At 37.8% G+C, this 13,414-nt stretch overlaps 1 protein-coding gene across 2 annotated transcripts; it reads left to right on the top strand.

The window, feature by feature from the left end:
• Window positions 1-134: 134 nt before the first annotated feature.
• Window positions 135-12,208, top strand: viaf (viral IAP-associated factor). Of its 2 annotated transcripts, none has more exons than XM_083115057.1 (5): window positions 135-273; window positions 5,922-6,054; window positions 7,401-7,629; window positions 9,855-10,063; window positions 11,965-12,208. In XM_083115057.1, the coding sequence occupies exons 1-5, from the start codon at window positions 271-273 to the stop codon at window positions 12,117-12,119; spliced, it is 729 nt and encodes a 242-aa protein (XP_082971183.1). In that variant the 5' UTR covers window positions 135-270; the 3' UTR covers window positions 12,120-12,208. The 2 variants fall into 2 exon arrangements, with proteins under 2 accessions (XP_082971183.1, XP_082971182.1); XM_083115056.1 differs by having other exon boundaries at window positions 141-268.
• Window positions 12,209-13,414: the final 1,206 nt, after the last annotated feature.

The following is a 13,414-nucleotide window of genomic DNA, read 5'->3' as shown; positions in this document are numbered from 1 at the left end:
TTAATAGGCAAATTATTAGGTAGGTCCGGTCCGGCTTCGAGGTTTTTTTTTTTCATATGAATGGGGGAAATTGGACCAAACAGGGAATTTTGTTCCTTGCACAGGAAAATAGAATAGTGGTCTTAGATTTGTGGTGGCAACACTAGGTAGCACTAGTAGCAAACCATTACGTATGTACGTATGTCATTTGTAGAAAGCACGTGTAATTTTCTTTTAGATTGTTTGTTTATGTAATATAGTGGGTGTGTTATCAACTTGGAACATGCAGGTATGGTAAGAAAATATAATCATTGTATGAAAATTTGTTGATTTTTTTCTGCAAATTGCATTCAATGCAGAGCTTTTGTGAGGTTCTCACTAAGTCTGTACGGTTTTTTGTGTATTATTTATTTGCTCGTGGTTATTTAAGAGGATGTTAATTTAAAGTATTGAGTAGTCTTTCAAAAGAATTGGGTAATATTTTGCATTCATATACCAGCCGTTTGGAAACTCTGTGTGAGTCACGTGTAGCTTGAGAAATAGGTCATGCTGTGCAACGAGAACTTTGTTTATTAAAATTTCAGTAACCACCAAAAAAGGTAAAAAAGAGGTAAAGTGTTCCCCTGTGCATAGCACCACGCCATGAAGGCGTATAGGGGGTGTGTGGGTAACGCCCCACACTTTCTTGATCCGGTCGTGAGTGAGGGTGATGTGATCAGCATTACGCCCCTGACCGCCTTTACCCCCCAGGGTTTCCCCCAGGTACCCATGTTATTCGACGCTGGGTTGGCGCCGGGGCCACTTCCACCGTTAGAAAAGTTCCCGGATTTGAACCGGCCAGGGATCGAACCCGAGACCTTGAGCATGGTAGTCAGACGCGTTACCGACTGAGCCACCGCGGCCACTTTCAGTTACCACCAAACGTCTCTAATTCCCTTATTTTCGTATTTTTCACATTGATACGTATTCTGCATTCCTCAAGGTTCTTCAAGTTCGCGTTCCATTTTTTGCACGCAAATAATCTCAATTTTCGAAATATCGCGTAATTTTATTTTGTTCGCTTTCGCTTGCGTTACATGCGATATGGCGGAGAAATCTTGACTAGCGTAGTCCATGATCGGTGGTTATGCAGTGTTGCAACCTCCTTCATAGAAAAATACCTACTTTCGTGTTACTGATTTTGTATTTTTTTCCAGGTTCGAAAACCCCACAAAACATTCATAAATAGCCCCACGAACCATGCACGGCAAGGTTAGGTTAGGTTCTGTTAGGTTAGGCAAACATAGTTAAATTTGTTTTTCAAAATTAGAATTTTTTTTCGGGTTCGAAAACCCCACGAACCATTCATAAATAGCCGCACGAACCATTCACTGATAGCCCCATGAACCATTCACGGATAGCCCCACGAACCATTCATAGATAGCCCCACGAACCATTCACAGATAGCCCCACAAACCATTCATAAATAGCCCCACGAACCATTCATATATAGCCCCACGAACCATTCGTATATAGCCCCACGAACCATTGACAGATAGCCCCATGAACCATTCACGGATAGCCCCACGAACCATTCATAAATAGCCCCACGAACCATTCATAAATAGCCCCACGAACCTGCCCCACGAACCATTCATACATAGCCTTAGAGATACTGGGCGAAAGGGGGCTTATAACCCCCATCAACCTCACATTGAGCACGCCACTGATCCTGTGCACGTCATGTTGTCGCAAGTTCGTAATCAGAAATGATGAACAGTAACTCACGTTTATTTATGTTCTAGAAATGTTAGACAGTTACAAAACCGCGTGTTTGGAAACACTGACCGGTTGTTACGTCATGAAACGCTCGCAAATATTTGGTTCACGTAGTAGACGGACATCAAGGGAACAGCTTTTGTGCATCGGAGTGACATTAATGTCAAAAATTACATGATGTACCGGCAAAAAAATTTCAACGAGGTGGAAACAAAGTTCCAAGGCCTTCCTAAAGTATAAATAAACCCATTTCAGTAAGTACTTTCTCCTGTGAAATTGAAGAAATACGTTTTGGGGATAACGAAAATTTTACCGAAAGTACTTTCCGTACAATTTTGAAAGGTCGTGGAAGTTTTTTTTTCCATTGGGTAATTTATTTTGCCGGTAAATCATGTATTTTTGAAGATTAATGTCTCTCCAGTGCACGAAAGCTGTTACCTCTATGTCCTTCCAGTATGTGAATCAAATGTTGTGTGCGTTCGATGATGTAACCCCCAGTCAGTGTTTCCAACCACACCGTTGTTTTTCAAGAACATGACACTTTTAACTGTTTGCCTAACCTAACCTAACCTTGCTATGCATGGTTCGTGGGGCTATTTATGAATGGTTCGTGGGGCTATTTATGAATGGTTCGTGGGGCTATTTATGAATGGTTCGTGGGCTATTCGTGAATGGTTCGTGGGGCTATCCGTACATGATTCGTGGGGTTTTCGAACCTGAAAAAAAATATACAAAATCAGTAACACGAAAGTAGGTATTTTTCGATGATGAAGGTTGCAACACTGCATAACCACTGATCATGGACAATGCTAGTCAAGATTTCGATAAAAATTTACCATCCTTCGGACACCTCTAATCTTTTCGTTTCGTCAATTTTTGACATTCGTACTTGCGTATCTGCTTCGCGGAACATTCCTGAAGGAGTATCAACATTGTTTTGATGAAATTTGAACTATGTTTCCTAACCTAACAGAACTAACCTAACCACGCGCCAATGGTTCACAATTACTTCCAATTTCTAGATCCTCATACTAACACGACACCAAATTTTAACTGTGTTTCCTAACCTAACAGAACTAACCTATCCACGTGCCAATGGTTCGTAGGGCTATTCTCCGTCGGAGAATTAATTTTCAACGAACAACATGAATTTCAGCTATGAAACATTCCCACATCACACAAAACACCTTCCCGATGTTCAACAATGCTACAGGAACTTATTACGGTAAGTAGTTTCTTCTGTAAAAATAAATAAATGTGTCCAAAGGATAGTAAACAAGTACCAAGATTTCTCCGCCATATTTCGTGTAACGCAAGTGAAAACGAACAAACAAAAATTACTTGATATGTCTGAAATTGAGATTATTTGCATTAAAAAAAGGGAGTGAATTTAATATAGAGAAAGTCTCCAATTTTGTTAATTTTCGGTATACTAACTAATTTTGACCTCCTAATCACGAATCTGTTGAAAAAAACCGGGGGTCACGTCTGAAAATTAGAAAAAAAGCCGATTGAATTTTTTTTATATATAGGTGTATATGCGGAGTTTTACGAACAAAAATGTAATCTCCTGTCATTGTGTCCAATCACGCCGTTGTTTTACAAGAAAATGATTTATGATGTTCAATTCTAGTACGATCCCTATTTTTTCGATGAATTTAGGGGTGAAATAAGTGCTAATGGAACCTAACCTAACAGGCCCAACCTAACCTCGTGTGAATGGTTTGTGGGGCTACCCATGAATGGTTTTTGGGGCTAACGTCAATGGTTTATGGGGCTATCCGTGGATGGTTTTTGGGGCTAACAAACAATTTTTCATCAAAATGTACAATTTCCAGACGTGACCCTCGGTTTTTTACAACAGATTCGTGTTTAGGAGGCCAAAATTAGTTAGTATACTGAAAATTAACGAAATTGGAGACTTTCTCTATATTGTCAATTCTTACCAAAAAAAGAAATGGTACCTTCAAGAATCCTTAGGAATGCAGAATACATAAGTACCAATGTGAAAAAGAAGAACATAAAGGAATTTCAGACGTTTGGCAGTTACTGAAATTTTACCCATGCATAAAATTATAAATTGTACTATGTTTAGGTGCACTATTTTATTATTAAATTCCGATGTTAAGTCCGAATTAATCATGGTACCTGGGCATTTTTCACCTGGTTTCATTTCTATTTGTGCCTGTAAATGCATACGTCAGAGTCTTATACAGCGCACGCTTTTAGAAGGAACATGAGTTCGGCCAATACCCAGCCAGTGCCACTGTGCTGTTGCCAAACTAACTGCTAGCGCAAGGGAAGGACAGAAAATTCGTGATGTGTCCATTATTTTGATAATGCATGCACAGTATATACGAGTACAGTGAAATAATATAGTGAATATTTCTACACGGGATTATATCATCATCACTGTAGCATATACGAGAAACCCATACCTGAAAGAAGCTCGAAGGTATTTATTCATCACCGCTCTCGTTGTCTTCCTCGGTCTTCTTGTCACAGATTTCCGAGTCACTCTCCTGGAGGTTAATGATTAGATTTTGCACCCTTGGTGCCTGTACTACTGGTGCTAGGTATTGAGAGTGACATTATTTAAAATAAAAAGAACACATGGAACACGTATTGCACGAAAGGGCTGTATTAAATCTCTTCACAAACTGTTCTTTGTGGCGCACGAGTTAACGATAAGTGAATAATTTTACACCGGCCTTGCTACGATGAACTCAAACTGACCCAGACTTTCAATATTCGAGAATGCCCAGAACAATGAAGGGTCATTGTTTATATCGAGGCGAATTTAACACCCACAGTTTTCCCTAGACACAACAACTCAGCTGCGTCAACACGGTGGCAACGAAAAAAAAACAGGCTGAAGGAAATGAAAGGTGATGTTTCCCTTGTTTCTTCAAGGAACGATAACTCCGGCTGTACGCGACGGAAATTCATGGGACTTGGGCAGTCAGGTTCAAAATGTATTTCCCCATCGTATGATGAACCTTAATGTGGCGAATTTTATGAAAACTTCTTGCGTGCAAGAAAAATACAGAACACGGCTTTTAACTTCCGTGCCGCAGTCTCCTAACTGTACAACGTTGCACTCCTGCCATTGGCTGATCGCCACGCACACCCTCTGTGTGGCCCCGCCCGATATCGCTTCTAAAAGCATGCGTCGTATAGTGATTACGTACTGATTTCTGGAGAACGATTCTTCCCCTTCCTTAGGCCTATACTCCTACATGGGTCTTTGTCAACAGCCAATCGTTTACAGTCATCTAGGATGCTGCCATGTACTTTACGTTCATAGGGTGCGAGGTACCATATGTATGCTTTCCTTGTTAGGTGGATCAGATTATAGCTCTAGCATTAATAAAACATCCTAAGTGTTTGTAACTCCTGATCATGTAACATTTGATCCCAAAAACGAAACACCCTTCCAGCGTCACATGAAAATCTGCCAGAAGCTTATATCAGAGTCTACTGAAAACTAAGAATGGCTACTTCGATACGCAGGTCATACCTTGTGATTGAATTAACTTTATATTACGTTAAACATCAAAATCTGTGGATTAATACAAATTTCAACGTAATTTTCGAGGGAGTACAGTGGGTAAATGGGCCCGAATAATGAATGGAGGGGTCTGGAGCTTACTAAAGGACACAATGTACATTACAACCTAATTAGTACTAGTCTTCTGATTTCCTTTTTATGTATTCCTTCCTTTCCTGTTTTACATATTGCGCAAAACTTGCATGAAGTGATTAAGTAAATGGTTTGCCTATAATGGACAAAAGAGAGCATTCAAGTTGTGAATTTGTGTGTAATATTAATTGCCAATTTAAAAAAGAATGGAGAAGAAATCTCCCCTTTTGGTTTCTGAACACGCAATTTGAAGTTTTACAATTTTTTTTACTTGATTGTTGGCTTAACAGAAGTTAAGAAAGCATTACCTAATTCGCTCTTTTTGGAGTTCATGTACATTTGTTCCTCTTGTGCTGCCATAGGGCAGTCATTTCAGATGGGTTTATTACCTGTGGTTCAGATTATTTTGTTCAGTACCTCTTTTTACGATATTGGTGCTCTGCAGGGTTGACGATGTAGGGGTGGGGGCTTTCTTTTTGTGCTCCTACTAGTAATTTTTATCCTCGTGTGATCCATATGTATGTGTATGTATGTACTACAGGACCCAAATGAAGATACAGAGTGGAATGATGTCCTTCGCAGTAAAGGTATTTTGCCACCAAAGGAGAAGGAGATTACAGAAGATGAAGTTGTTCAACTTGTGGAATCAACCATTAAGGAGAAACAGGGACAAGGTTCGGAATATATTTTCTTCACTCCTAAATACTAATGTGATTTGTAAATGTTTGCAGTAAAATTAAGAAATTTGTCACAAATATATATTGTTTCAATGTCTTATACTTGTTAGATTTTAGAATAATGAATTATTTTACAAAATATGCATGTATTGTTTTATTAAATGCGTGTGCTAATGGAATAATGTCGATAAGTTGGTTAAAATTGTCTGTCAGGCAAGGAATGTTCAGAGATACACAGTGGATGTAAATTGCCCATGACTAGTTTCATTCATTGTTGTGTTATATCCTGTGGACGATCACAGATTGCTTTATATTGGTGGTGTTGCACAGTGTATCCTCGGTTTTGTCGAGAGCTTTGCCTATGGACAGTTTCAGTACGTGTTCCTTTGAACGCAAATGTGCCTTAGTACTAGAACAATTTGATTACTGTATTTACTCATGTCCTCCTCTGTAGTCGTGCCATCTAAGGTGCTGTGCTTTGGGCTCCGACTTCGGGACAGCATGGGTTCAGTCTCTGGGTTCTCGGCCTGTGTATAGGACCGGTGGCAACCTACCATCATGGGGAAATTGGGGAGCTATGATTATGCTTGGAATAATTCGAACAGCTTCCATGAAACCTTGCATGCTTTCACTATGTCACTGGGTATAACGTGTATATATAAACAGGTGCAAATACTAATTATCAGGTTGGATTTCTTTGGTAATAATAATTTTTTACAAAAAACTGTAAAAGTGAAATGACCATTTCCCATGATTTTTCACTTTGTAACGGAACGTTTTGCGACACTGAGAAAAACTGTGTTGTTCGGGCAGAATTTGAGTATGCACCTCCTGTTACACGGGATGTGTATCAGTGGGATTTGTTGGGCAAGAAATAATAGAAAATAACTTTCTGAGTGTTGCAAATGCATGACATAATTTTGGGCTCGCTTCTTCTACAGAATGAAGAAGGTGGTTGCAGGCGTGATAGCTTTGGGATGCTAAACACAGTGGAGGAAGAGGGGGTGGCATGGGTTGGTAACTCATTGTATACACAAGATGATACAGTGAAGTTCAAATTGCAAATAGTCTATTACACGTTAAAAAGATTTCACTTCATATACAAGTCAGTTTAGGCACATGCACACTCCTACCTGTCTGGGTGCATGAACATCTTGTAAATTTTTTTGGAAATGAGGGTTCCTCATTTTGAATATTTGCGTTTGATATAACATTTTGAAACATCCTCACATGTTCACATAGATTGTTACATTTTACTTCCTGTCTGCCACTTTTCTTTGCTTTCAGGTTGTATGTGAATTGCTGCGTAATCAGTGTATGAACTATTTTCTTCATGTTTACAGGCAAAAAGAATATTGATGAGATGAATTTGGATGAGCTGGATGAATTGGAAGATGAGGAAGACGAGAGAGTTCTGTTAGAGTATCGTCAGAAGAGAATAAACGAGATGAAAGTTCAAGCAATGAAAACACAGTTCAGAGATGTGAGGGAAATTAGTGCAGAAGACTATGTCCAGCAGGTTAACAAGGCTGGCGAAGGAATCTGGGTTGTTTTGCACCTGTACAAACAAGGGTAAGAAATGTTTTGTTAGTGATATCTCATTTTTACGAGGGGAGGCCAAAACGTTCTTACCCTATGACCTGGGTGTGTCAAGAAGCTGAAATTTCATCCACCGATTCTTCCTTCTCTACTTATCCACCTCTTATGGCCACACACTTCTCACATCTCTGGAACAGTTCTTTGATACCATCTTCGTAGAAGTTTGCAGAATTGGCAGAAAATCAATTCTCCATTTCAGTAATGATATCGTCATCATCATTGAAATGTCTTCCCCAAAAGTGGTTCTTCAATTTTGGAAAGAGGTAGAAATCAGAAGGTGCCAGATCAGGTGAATATGGTGAATGGTGCAAAGGTTCATAGCTGCAGCATGCTGTGCATTGTCAGCTAGCAGCAAGACATTTTTTGATAGCAAACTTAGTATTTTATTCTTGATACCATCACATAACTTTTGCAGCTAGTTCCTGTAGTATGCTCCTGCTATTGAATGGACCAATGTCATACATTTGTAGTTCCACAACACAGACAATACCTTGGTGGATGACTGTTGCACCTTAATATTTTAAGGGGGTTGATGATGAGGCATGTTTTCCTCATTTTAGGATCAAATAGACATGCCCAAGTTTCATCCAAGGCCATTGATCTGTTTCTTTAAAAAGTCCTCCTCATCTCTCTTGCGTAGGTCCAAAATGTTCAACATTCCACACAGTGCTGTTGTTGGGAAGGAGTCAACAATCTGGGAACCCATCTTTCAGCCACCTTCTTGATATGCAAGATGTCATTATATTGTACACTGACTGATGATGTCCCATGTACGTGAGGTAGATTTTAAAAAATTCTCATAGCTGCGCTATTGTAGTAACCCCTGCCAATCCTGTGGTCCATTGTGGCAGTTGGAAATGTCATCACAGGTCCATGTCCAAAGAGATGCACCAGTCAAGTAACTGGTAGAATGAGAGAAAATTTTTGGACTTGAATATTTCATTACAAATGGGTGGTTGTAATTTATTACTCATAGTGTATATTTTAAATTCTGATTAGTAGAGGTACATATTTTTGGTAAATAAAAAAGGAAAATTTCGGTACAAAAACAGTCAATTTTGGGTTCAAAAGCGGTACGTAAAATTACATTTTGGTTTTAAAATTGTGACTATAATCCTAAATTTGTTTTTCTTATTACACAAAATAAAAATATCCCTTCCAATAGCACATTTATGTAGCTACCAGAGTATTATGTTTATTCCTGTATAAAGGGGGTATTTTCTACAGAATTCCATGAATTGCATAACTCTCAGGATAATTCAAACTTCAGAAATTGTCTCGTCGGTAAATCACTGTAAATTTCGTGTTTCAGTCTTTTTTGCATTTTGCAGTTCATTTCGCATCCATTTGTGAGATAACAGTGTAGGAAAATGCACGTCACACCTTTTAGAAACATGAAAAATTAACGTTACGAAGTGTTGTTTCACATTTCGTGTTTTCATCAAAAACGAAATATGCATGCCTCTACAGATTAGTTACAAGCATGTTATTTTTTCTTTTATATATATATATATATATATATATATATATATATATATTTCAGTATTGTAACATTCTGACATAAATATTGAAATATGAGTAAAAAGAGCAATGAATAAATGAATGAAAACTTTTTTATACATCAATTTAAGAAAAGTCACTTGTTTGATATTGTTCAAATATTAGCAATGGGACATATTAGTCGTTACTTATTGGTGTATCACAAATCCAATGTATCCATATCTTAAAAGTTTCTTCATGGACCATTTTTAAATTTTATGTTCGATCAGTAAAATATCGGTTATCAGTATCAGTAGAAATATCAGGAAAACCCCGAGACAAATCAGTAAAATGTAAATATAATGCATGGTTCCCACTGAACTGGAACAGTCATGGAATCTTTAAATTTATCGAAAAGTGTAGGAAAATAAAGGGTGTATGTTCTTTCCAGGAATTAGGAATGAACCAGCTTCCTGATTAACTTATACTTTAATTTTGTTAGTTTATTTCCAAGTGTTGAATAAAGTTGATTCTCATGAATAGTGAGTGAAGTTTAACACTGAAAACGTTTCTTTAACTCTACAGAATGGTCTGCTATGTACTGCAAATTGCCTGGAAACTCCAGAGAATTTGTTTTGCCAAATAACTGGCAACCCTGTAATAACTAAACTGTATGAAGTTGACACGAAATAATTAATAAACTCATTTTTTCTTCACAGGATTCCTCTGTGCACTCTCCTAAACCAGTATTTGACTCAGCTTGCTTTAAAATTCCCCACGACAAAATTTTTGAAGAGTATATCAACGACATGCATACCAAATTACCCAGACAAGAACCTTCCCACAATATTTATTTATTTTGAAGGCGAGATGAAGAAACAGATTGTAGGACCACATGAACTTAGAGGAATGAACGTTACAATAGACGGTATGTGTATAAATTAATTAATATTTTCAAGTAAAAGAACTTCTGTTAAGAGTAAGTAGCAATATCTCATAGTCTAGTCAAACTAGAAAAGTAAACTTAGTCCTGTGGCGCAATGGTCATTGAAGGGTCAAGGCCTGCCTAGCAGCTTTTTGTTGGATGACGCATGACCAACACATCATGTTCAATCCCCCCCTCCCCCTTATCCAGTTCATTAGAGCAGAAACTGTTGCTATTGGTTTTGAGTAGCTCCCGAATTCCCTCATGATGCTAGGTGAACCAAAATTTTGCAGCTCTCGCCAGAAGTCAAACCTGGGACCACTTGCATGAAAAGCATCGAGCGGAATTATGATTTTAAGTTTTTCAGGTGACCAAAGTCAAATACTAAAATGCAGCAGAAAAATTTTAAAACACTTTGCTGGTATTTGGACCATGAACATTGAATGTATAATGCATGAAAATATGAAATTGGGATTGTAAATGACACGAGAGTGTGTTTATTCGGTGCATCTTAACAATTTCACTTTGCCTTCATTCTAGGCCCTTTAGCTCCTTCGTTATTTTTTTGCATTAAAGTCCACCCGGCCAAAGAATGGACTTGAGGAAACCCAGACTTTCCGCCTCCAGTTCAAGGGGAGATAGCAGTGTTGCCTGATTTTTGGCCAGTCGTACACGACACCTCTTCCTGTCAACATTCCCCCTTCGCTCGCATTTCATGGAGAGGAAGGGAATCTGAGACCTATTCGCTTGCTGCACTGCGGCAACCATTAGGCACCGCTATGCTTGGCCTTGGTGAGGGTGCCACCTGTTTCGAAAACAACTCAAAACGAAAAATTTGGCAATGTGTCACCATGGCAACTGGACAAAGCCAATTGGGTCAGCGGTTCATGTGACCCTCTTTGGCTTTTGACAGAAAAGATAAAAAAAGAATTCCCAAGTCCATTCTCTGGCCGGAACAACTATAGTCATCCTGCTTTGCAACATAGTTGGTCCACCTGTATACATGGTTGCGGATGTCATCTAGAAAAAAGCTTTTTGGTGTGGCCTTTGAACAACTTTGCACGGCCTCCATTATGTCGTTATTATTTGCAAACTTACTATTATCTTGCAAATGTTCTTTCAAAGGTCCAAACAAGTGAAAGTCCGATGGCACCAAGTCCAGAATATACAATGGGTGTTTTACACCCTCAAATTTCAGAGCGAGCACATAGTGTGTATCCACTGTATGCACAGTTATATTAAGGTGGGCATTGTTATGAAGCAATAAGTAATAATTATAATTAAACACATATTACAAATAGTGGTATACATTATGTTTTAAAGATCATTAGGTAATCATTAATATGAAGTTGACATTAATTTATTTAATTGGTTAGTATGCACACTCTTGTTTAGATAGTGGCATGCTTGCGAGGATATGCCATTTTTATCAAAACAGGTAATAAGTTTTAAATTTGCTGAACAGATACAGTATTCAGAATCACTGTGAAATGTGCCTCCACTGGTGATTGACCCCTTGATTATAGTGTAACCACAAACAAAAGAATCTTCGACCAAAAGCCTTCCCATATCTTCAGATCTTCCCCTCCATGTGCAAGTATGATGTACAGGACTGGGTATGCTCAGGTCGTTATGCCTGTGGCACTATACACTACATCAGGAGAGATGGCCCTTACTGAACAGGAGTGTACCAATTAAATTATTGTTCAAAAGCTAGAACAAACAATTAAAATTGGTCTATGCTTAAGTAGGACAATTTATAGTTTAAACTAGGATCTAACCATTGCACAATGTGCCTCCACCAAGAATCAAGAATGGGTATCAGTGCTGGAATTATGATTCCATATTTAATTCACTAGAATAAAGCCTGACAATGTTACTAAAATGTGTGCACATTATTGCAGAGTTGGAGTGGATGCTGGGAGAAGCTGGTGCTGTGAAGACTACAATAGAATCGGACCCTCGGCCAAAAGTGCGAGATGTTCTTTTTGATTCATTAAACAAAACCACCAAAGGCTCAAAAAATGACGATGACCTCAGTGATGAAAATGATTGGTAACTTTACCAGGCATTTTCAGTACTTTTTTTCTATTTTTGGAGTATCTTGTAATTTATATTAATTTATTGCTTTAAATGGATTTTTATAATGTCCTTTTCTAATGATTTTTTACATAAAAATGAGACTACTAAAGGTAAATCAAATTTAGTGAAGAATTTCTTGGTGCTTCAAGGATTGTTATGTAATTCAAATGTTTATATATGTATGTTGGTGTTTGTAAGTAAAAAATAGAAGAAAAAGTTTTTGTTTTTTTTAACATCTGGAACCAGAATATTCATGCTGTTGATGCTACGACACCTTTTGCAAGTGTTGAGCATACATACACACAATTAGGATTTGTTTTAAAGATTTAAAACACATGGCTTTGTTTTTTACAGATGTTTAAAATACATTGTTTTCAACATGTTTCTTTAGACTTTGTATGATAATCTGTGGTTATTTGCATGTCTTGTAGCTTTGTCTTTTCATTCAATCCGTCATTTTGTTTACTGTGCACAGAAATCTGTTTAGTGGCTGAAAATTTATATTCAATTAACAAAGAAACATATTATGATGAATGTGGAGGGTCTCTTGTAAAACACCTGGCTAGGTTTTTTGACAAGTGTTTAAACCTGAATAATATGGACGGAACTGTTTTGTTTCTCACTTAATATAGTGTACATAGTTGCTAATGTCAATATTTTGTTGCATTCACTGTAAAATGTCAAATAGTTGGTACCATATGGATAGAGTGGACTTGGCAACTGTGAATTAGTTGAAGCTTCTTGAAGAGATTTAAGATTAACAAAAATGGGTATTGTATGAAGTTAGTCAAGCGTTTACTTTATAACTAGGAACACAGTCCTTTCTTGAATTTTCTTGACATTTTTTTTCGGTTCTTGTTTTTAAAAAAATGCCAACCCTGCACACAATGCAAGGAAAAAAAAGAGATTTCCTTGCATTTGGCAAAACTTTAACTTTCTAAGTTAACTTCATGCTCTGATAGGCAATTTGGAGTGTGTAATGTGGTGCAGGAAACATGGTGAAAATATTGTGTTTTTGCATTGCTGTTATCCTTGTGACCAATTGGCTTCAAAGGTAGACTACCTTCATTGATATAGGTTATGGCATCTTTTATGCATGAATACAGTTCTGTTGAAAGAACAAGAGCAAGTCTGTGATCTACAGTTTAAAGTGAGATCTGAACCACTCTGTGTGCCGAATGCATTTAGGTTCATTACACAATATAGACTTCTTAAGGTTTAGCATGTTCTTTTGTGGTCCTTTTTTTTTTTTTTTTGGAAAATCACAGAAAA

The sequence above is a fragment of the Lepisma saccharinum genome, chromosome 30 (genome assembly GCF_977018435.1).
Source record: "Lepisma saccharinum chromosome 30, izLepSacc3.1, whole genome shotgun sequence".
NCBI classification, from domain to species: domain Eukaryota; kingdom Metazoa; phylum Arthropoda; class Insecta; order Zygentoma; family Lepismatidae; genus Lepisma; species Lepisma saccharinum.
The sequence above is the reverse complement of the archived record's forward strand: the minus strand, read 5'-3'. Positions and strand labels throughout refer to the sequence as shown.